The sequence below is a fragment of the Athene cunicularia genome, assembly GCF_003259725.1.
Source record: "Athene cunicularia isolate RWA chromosome 8 unlocalized genomic scaffold, athCun1 chr8_part1, whole genome shotgun sequence".
NCBI classification, from domain to species: Eukaryota; Metazoa; Chordata; class Aves; order Strigiformes; family Strigidae; genus Athene; species Athene cunicularia.
The window spans coordinates 1,170,823-1,179,072 of NW_020799109.1; the positions used below are offsets into that span (position 1 = coordinate 1,170,823).

Below are 8,250 nucleotides of genomic sequence, written 5' to 3' on the forward strand. Positions count from 1 at the left end.
GGGGGGGGGGGGGGGGGGGGGGGGGGGGGGGGGGGAAGGCTGCTTTAACAACCCAAACCACATAACCTGGGTGTAATTAGCAAAGGGGGGTTAAAACCACATTTCCCCAGTTTGCACTGGTAACACAGTTAATGCTCCACACAGGCTTGGTTTGCAAAATAAATTAGAAACCATGTGATTTCAGTACCTGGAGCCCTTGATCTACCAGCTAGAGCTCAGCACCCCCCCAGTCCTCCATTACAGCACGTGAATGACGTTCACCACACCGAGGATCAAGGAGTTTACTTTATTACTATAAATTGGTTTATGTTCTTGTACTTCACATATAAATATCTTGATGACAACAAAAAAGGCACATCCATGACGACATCATGCACCTTGTCTGCGTCTATATTTTATTACAAGAACAATCCCTCTCTCCCCACTAGAAATAAAAGCCTAGAACGGGTTGTGTGACATAGACCTCTCTGTATTGACAAAATACGCAAAACAGTCAGTAAAAATTTACATTTCTACAAAGTCTAAAAATGACACGGCTTATCTAAATGGCAGGTTCACTTTGCCTAGGGCCGAAGGACAGTTTAAAAAGCAGGTGGTTTGACTCCCCCGATTCAGGAAGTTCAAGCACCACTTACAGTTTCATTCCCAAACTGAACGCAGGGAGTTGAGGCGCCGGGACCAGCCTGCTCCAGCTGCACAAAGCACTCCCTGCTTCCCCTTTCTGCTCGTCTTCCATTACCATCCTCCAGAGGTAAATGTTCCTATTTCAATGAAAATACAAAAAAATTTTTACAAATACACGTTTCTTTTTAAAATTACTTGTCCTGTAATACCTCTAGATGCCCGTTTAAGCCCATTCCCACCATTCCCCCCCCCAAAAAGTAGAGCAATTCTTTCAGTGTAACACCCTTAACCAGAGCTAAAATGGCAGCTCCCAGCTGCATCACTGCACTCACAGCTCTTGAAGAGATGGGAGCCGTTACGGTCTTTTTAAAATAGGTAATGAAGAAAAAAAATTGTATATTCTAAATGAATGAGGTAAAGTTTTATACATTCATTGGTGTAAATAAATACCAGCAGAGTTTTATAGGAACACGAGTATAAGTTTAAGGGTTTTATTATCAAAGTTTTTGTAAAACAATTTCAGAAACTGTACATCAACATGGCACAGACTGTAGCCTACTTTTGTCTTTTTACCTGCACAAAAGTAAAAGCTCTTGAACTTCTGTAACTAAGAAAACAGCTTGCCTAACTACTTTGCATATAACATGGAATCACTGTGTGCATAAGATTACTACTGCAGTGACAGTAAACACAAATTCATTAGTTTATACAACTTGAGATCAAGTAAAAAGTACATTATCAAGTAGACTTGCTTTTAAAAGCATACGAAGGTCAATTTTAAAATGCACTACCCTTTTTGCAACGTGTTTCTTTAGCTCGTTAACAAAAGGACCTGGATTATGAAAACTGCACAAATCAACCTTTAATCACGGGGCACTGATCAAGCAGAGATTTTTCACTTCCCAAGGCTCCAGAAGAAAAGTTAAGAACCATTAACAACCAGCCTGAGATGGAGTTGAACTGACAGAAAAAAAAAAAAAAAAAAAAAGCCCTCAAAAAGGTTAGTGCATTTTAACTTTGTCAAAGCCAAACAAAACCCACCGGGAAAAAACAAAACAAAACCAACCAACCCCAGCCACGTGGCTTAAAAAAAAAAAAAACAAAACCAAAAACCCAAGAACAAAAAACTATCTATATCAGAATGCTTATTTTCAGATGTACTGTTGATTTTTTTCGTGTAGTCACACTTAAGACCCTTAAGTAGATCCACCATATGCTGTAGGACTTGAGAACATTGAGGATGTTTCTGCCACAATCAACATGCAGTCAGTGCATTCCCTATACTGCTCTATTACTGCAATGAATCAAATTCTAGAAACACTATAAGTGAGCTGATTTACTAAAGGAGATCATACAACAAACAGTCCATGCCTGCTGTAGATGCATGCAGCTTTGTACTTTTGCTCAAAGCATCACCAAGTTAGTAAAAATCGCTTGGCTACGCGATCCCTCTGGGCCGTCACGAGGATGGTTACCTTTCTAGAAAGCTTTTGATGTGAGTTAGTATCAGGAGATTTACAAACCAAGTCTAGCTTAGAGCTGTATACATCTAGGTTTAGGATTAACGAGTACAGCATAAAAGAATCACACAGGAATGACACTGATGCACGTCTGCAGCGGTGCTCACTGCAAAGGCAAAACTCAGTCACTCATATCCATGTCCTCTTCATGGTGATCATCCCCGTTGACTTTGGATTCCCTGGCCGAGTCTCCGCTTCCTTTGTCACCCGCAGACTCCTTCACTTTTGGGGAGGAAGAATCAGCCATTTTCTTCTCCTCCTTCTTCTCCTTCTCGCTGTCGTATCCTTGTTCTTCTTCGTCGTAATCCCTTGTGACCTGCTTTGCCGAGGTAAAAAAAAATAAAAATAAAACTTGCTTTCAAAGCCCCTTTTTGCCGGTTTAAGATTAATACACCGGTACAGGCAGTGAGGCTAAACAGGTTTTTAAACATACTTTCACGTCTTTATCGCTCTCGGATTTTCGTTCTCGATCCTTCTCTTTGTCTTTGCTTTTTTTTTTCTTGCTTGTTGACCGCTCCCTCTCATCTCTACTTCTCTCCTTGTCCTTATCCTTCTTTTTTTCCTTTTTATGTCTACAACGATAAAGCATGCAGAAGAATGAGAACCACAGTGGCACCAGAACACCGGCCGTGGCCCGACCGTTACCCACAGCTCACGGCAGGTCTAAAGGGAGAAACAGCAGCGTGCAGCTAAGATACAGCCCTCGCTTCCAGGGAGCAACCGAACCTCCCCGTTTCACCGCTGGTTTAGCCAAGGGGTTGACTGACCTTCTTGGAGATGGGGACCGGGACATTTTCCTTTTAGGAGACCTGGGTTTTTTAGGTGACCGTGTTCCACTCCTGCTTCTTCTACGTCGTCTTTCTCTGCAGGAAAGAGAGATCAAAGCTTGGTTGGTTTTTCTTCCTCCCAACTTTTTTCTTTTTTTTTTTTAAAAGCTCCAAATACATCTCCGGCTCCAAAACCAGCAGTGCTCAGAAGGGAGTAAATACGTGTAACTCAACCCGGGTATTTATTGTCAGCAGCACTGCAAAGCCCACACAGCTGCTGCTCAGCAGAGTAAGTCATTTCCTCTTCTACCTCCACCCTGACGGACAGGTCGCTGGCTCAGACTGTGTTAGGCAAACTTTTTACAAATAGAAACAAACCAGTCTGTTCTTATTAATACTACAAGTTAATTTTGGAACTTTTCTGAAACAGAATGGCACACATTTTGTATGTATTTATTCCAGAAATAGGGAAAGAGTTTAGCAGTGACCCCAAAGCACCATACGCTCTTTGATGCAGAGGCAGCAGGAGCTATTCTAGCCCAAACGATACCTCCAGAAAACTGCGGTATCAGGGAAAAAAAATAAAGCACCTTACAGAGGTGGAGAGAGCACACACGCATTTGTGCACAAACCCAAGATATCCACAACAGAACCATCACCCTTTCACACACAGGAATGTTCTTTCTGTTAAAGCAGAGAAAGCACACCGGGAATAGGGACCAAGGAAAACTTCCACATTACTGTACCTGCTTGTGCTTCTTGATCGTCTAGTTGTGCTGTAGCTTTTGGGAGGAGTTTTAGAACGTTTCTTTTCTTTCTCTTCCTTCTTTTTATCCCTTTTAGTAAAATACAGACTTTAAGTCAGTTGCAAACGATTCGAGTAGCGTTCACTACCTTTGCTAGGCAGGAAAATGAATGAAGACGTGACTACACTGGAGAGCACACTGCTCAGTATTTGCTGGGGCCAGCCACGTTATACTCATGGAAACAAGGATTATCTACAGCAGAATAAAAGAACAGCTCTTTTATGGCTTCTGTGTACAAACACCAGAAAATCTGCAAGTCTAGATGCTCGCTGAGCGAGTCACCCAAAGCCTGCAGCATCTGTTGGCTCGTAGGAAAAGCACGTTACATGTTTTTAGGTAACTGTGCACACATATAGGGCAAGTGTAATGTAATTCTGTAGGATTGTACGAGAGACTGACTTCAAAGAGAGACACCAGGTCATTTTGCCCTAGGTGGTTTGTGTGTTTTTTTAAAAAAAAAAATTAATCTCCAAAACCTCACAATTTAATTTCTAGCAAATAGAATAGATTTACTGAAGCAATACCTGGTTTTGGATGTGCTCCTAGACCTTCTGCTTCTCTCTCTGGAATGAGATCTTCTTCGCCTTGGACTTTTAGATCGCCTCCTGCTTCTTGATTTTGAATGGGACCTTCTCCTTGATCTGCTTCTTGACCGCCTACCAGCAACACATTGTACACGGGAGTGAAATACATGGGATTTTGATATACTATTCAGAATCCATCTGCTCAGGGTATTGTAATGCACAATGATAAAACAGAAAAAATAACACAGAAAACAGCAAAGGCGTTGCATTGAGTCTGCCAAAGAAAGGGGAAAGGGAAGCGCACAACCCTAAATGCCAAAGAACAGTGATGCTTCCATCAGCTCTCTCACTACTCTCCTCATAAGAAAACAGCAGCGCTATTGTAGGGAAACACTGGAACGTGAAGAAATGTTTAAACACTAAACCAAATGCAAACGGATTACTGAACACAGAAGTAACAAAGAACGACAAATGGCTTTGCACAGACCACTGGCACGTGCTGCCCAAGCGGCGGTGACGAGCCAGGGGCACACCGAGCCATGTCCTTCTCTCTGGGCAGGACTGTGTTAAGATCTCTGGTCAGGATACCTGGGGCAGAGCTCATCTCCAAATAAATCATAACCTAGAAACTGCTGGGAAAACTTCTGTCCCAGATACGTCACCAAGATGAATTAGCTGCACACAGCAGAAACAAAGAGCCCAACGTTTCTGTACATAATCAATGCTCAGAGCAGCCTCTTAGCTCCTGGTTTTATGACAAATGCTAATGACCACACGAGCACACTGGAAAGAGACTGAAGAACGAAGGGGCTTAAGGAACTGCTGTGAGGTGCAGAGCCTACAAGGGCCCAGCTGTTCACAGCAGGGAGGGCCGGGTAAAACCAAGGCTCTGTGCTAAGGTCGGTCTTACCCAATACAAGAAACAAGGTACTGTTAAGCAAAATCCACCTCCAAACACTGCTGGGACGAGGTGTCCTGAAGCTCTTCTGGCAGAACTTTAAGGTATCGGAGGTATTTTTTGCTATCCTCTCTCTCCCACCCTTTCTACAGATCCAGAGCAGGTCTCCACCCACACTCCAGTCCAGTGTGTGGACTGGAGACCAGACCATCTGCATTCTTCCACCTGTCAGCCTCCACGAGTGACGCATCACCTCCAACAAGTATTTCTGAAGGAACTGTTTCAGCTATGTCTTGTTTTTTTGTGGGGGGGTTTTGTTGTGTGAGGTTTTTCTTCTGGTTGTTTTTGTTGTTGTTGTTGTGGGGTTTGTTGTTTGTTTTTTTTAATAAATAAGCTCATTACCTGTGTCTAGATGAAGAAGGCGTCCTCCTCCTCCTTGAGCGTGACCTTGACCTTGAATGCCTTCGTTTTTCATCTTTTTTGTCTGGAGTTAAAAAGGAAAAGCACAGTAAAAAAAAACAATTTTATTTTAGTATTCACACAAAGATTTTATAAAGGAAAGCAAGTTGAGCTTCATACTATAAATAAGAAAACCTAAGGAATATTTTGACATTTGAAATCAAGCTGATCTATCCTTTTCCTCAAAAGATGACACAAAGAATGAACACGACAGGGACATGGATGTGACATAAAACCAACATAAGGTTTTACGCAAAACTGAAGAAGTCAAAATCCAGAAAATGTTGGAAAGTCATCTTAAAATCTCAGAATCTCTGCCATTTTGTGAAGGGCTAAAGAATCTCTTGAAATATTATTTTGAATTTCCCACAAAAAGCCTCAAGCAAAGCAATCATCACATTTTTCCGGTATAATAAAGGAATCGGAGTTCTATTCTGTCATGAAAATGATCAGGAGGTGGCAAAACTGTTTTCAATGTTCCAGATTGCCATTTCTCAGATTTGGTGGATCTGACATTTGTGGATGAACTGCTGCATCCTGTTCTAAAATAAAATCTATTGAAGTAAGCTCCAAAATAAACAGAATTATTTACAAACTTTCACAGATTAGGAATTAAAAGAAATCATCCCCAAGAACAAACACTAGGATGTCAAGTGGTTAAGCCACTTGGTGTTTCCAAAGAAGTCTCAGAGATGGCAGAACGAGCTTCCGTCAGGGGGGGTCTCAGGCATTTTGCAATCTTCCCATCAAGTGAATTTTAGGAAAACCAAGAGATGAATAATTCCCTGCGTTGTTCTGCAGGACATAATTCAGCATTCACGTTGTAGGACAATTAAAAACCTGTCAACTATAAATTACGTCACTACAGAACACGGAAAGACGAAGCCAGTATTTTGCAGATCATTAGCTTTTATCATATACCGCCTCAAAACTCCATCTTGAACTGAACGAGGCGTTCCACCATTTAAAATTACCTGGCTCTATAGCAGCAGAAATTAATGACTGTGCTTCTCGTACTCTTTTCATAGCTTCTTCTATTTCTTTACTGGAGGTATCTGATTTCAGACTTGGTGAAACAAGACCTGCAGCTACATGGTTCAACCTGGTAAATAAAAGGGAATTTTAGAAACTGAGTATTGATGAACCCAAGAAACAGAGGCCAGCAGTGTCAGCTTGCAGCCCACCCCATAGTGCCTGATCTGAGTGAGTAAGAACCTGCCCCCGTGCTGCCACCCTTCAGACACCAGGGTGGGAAGTCTGAGATGGGGTACCTGTGCTGAAAACCGGGGCACAAGGCACCAGTACATCCAGCTCTCGGAATTCCAGTAAAGAGCAGGGAAGTTTGTGTGGTCGTGCACAGGTATGGTTCTAATGACACTTCTCAGAATATTCTTGTACAACACGATTTCAATTCTCATCACCTGAAAGAGCAACTCCACAGGCAATGGTGTATCACACAGCAGAAAGCTGGTTCCCACTGTTGTAAGGCACACTGAGAAGCCCACCAACGGTGATGAAATTCCCAGTTGAGAAGATGTGTTCTGCAAGGTGGCTTTGAAGCCAACCAGGTATACCCAATACACCCGACCGACGTTTATCCAACCCGTTATCTTGGGTAACTGCCTCGTTCAATCTGTTACGCATTCCCCGCTCAGAGACACGTCAATTTAAAATAGCAAATAATACGCCAGAACAGTGTTAAAAGTGCAGCCGAGCACACACAGGGCGGTGCCCCCTGGCCATTTAAAACCCTGGAACAGCCAAGCAGGGTTAGAGAAGCCTGGTTAGCTGCTACAGCACCAGGGCAAGCACACATTGCTATGCTTTCCCAAAGAGGAGAGTTGAAAGAGTTCTCTCCAAAGCTTCCTGCCATTTGCAGCCCAAGGCCTTTCCGATGTGGTTCCTTTGCATTTAGCACACTCCTCACCTACCAATCTGTCCAACACCTTTTTCAATGGCACCTGCTCTCATCATCCTACCACAATGTGATCACCAGCTCAAGAGCACGCTGAACATTAACTGCTACAACCCTTCCCCGCTTGCTGTCCCATGCCATGCTATTTTGATCAAAATTATCCCTTTTCTGAATGCTGAACTAAAATTAACAAATACTTGTACTTTCTGTTATTTGCTCCCTTTTTCTACCAAGCAAAGGCCACGGTGTCTTCTGCTACCATCCAACAGCTGTAACACAGACTCTTTTATTCCTGTCTTTCACAGCAGTTGCTGGTCTCAGCTCATTCTCAGCCCTTTCACTCACCCTGGCAGGACGTACGTTGCTGGCTGCACCTTTACGTTACGGACACAGAAGTGACAAAAATGACATAGGAAAAACTAAACTTCTGTCTCCAGCAAAATAAAATCCCAGAGATTAATTGGTGTTATTCTATAGAGACAAGGCTGAATAATCACAACCTCCTCTTCTCTCTACCACAGGAAAAAAAATAAGAGTCCACACAAGACCCCCAAGACTGCTTATCTCCAACCTTAATTAGATGCAGCGGGACAAAGACTGGATCTGAATCAGGACAGATACTCCCAAGATCAAGTGTACTGCAATATCAATGTTTGTGAACACTGATGCTTACTTTGGATCCACTGTGCTCATAAGTTTCAGTAGTTGATCTGCTGCAAGAGACTGTAAGGGGGGGG

The 8,250-nt window shown here is 42.8% G+C and overlaps 1 protein-coding gene across 8 annotated transcripts in view; it reads right to left on the reverse strand.

Annotated features, from left to right (window-relative positions):
- Positions 1–272: 272 nt before the first annotated feature.
- Positions 273–8,250, reverse strand: part of SRSF11 (serine and arginine rich splicing factor 11) — a 15,722-nt gene continuing 7,744 nt past the window's right edge. For 6 of the 8 annotated variants that reach the window (XM_026853755.1, XM_026853761.1, XM_026853759.1 and 3 more), the window contains 8 exons: positions 8,187–8,236; positions 6,573–6,700; positions 5,542–5,623; positions 4,242–4,373; positions 3,658–3,747; positions 2,912–3,007; positions 2,578–2,716; positions 273–2,463 (listed from right to left, as the gene is read on the reverse strand). In XM_026853755.1, coding sequence (XP_026709556.1) covers positions 2,266–2,463; positions 2,578–2,716; positions 2,912–3,007; positions 3,658–3,747; positions 4,242–4,373; positions 5,542–5,623; positions 6,573–6,700; positions 8,187–8,236 — 915 coding nt within the window. In that variant the 3' untranslated portion in view covers positions 273–2,265. Of the gene's footprint in view, positions 2,464–2,577; positions 2,717–2,911; positions 3,008–3,657; positions 3,748–4,241; positions 4,374–5,541; positions 5,624–6,572; positions 6,701–8,186 lie in introns of all 8 variants that reach the window. The other 2 variants (XM_026853760.1, XM_026853763.1) reach the window with 2 other exon arrangements.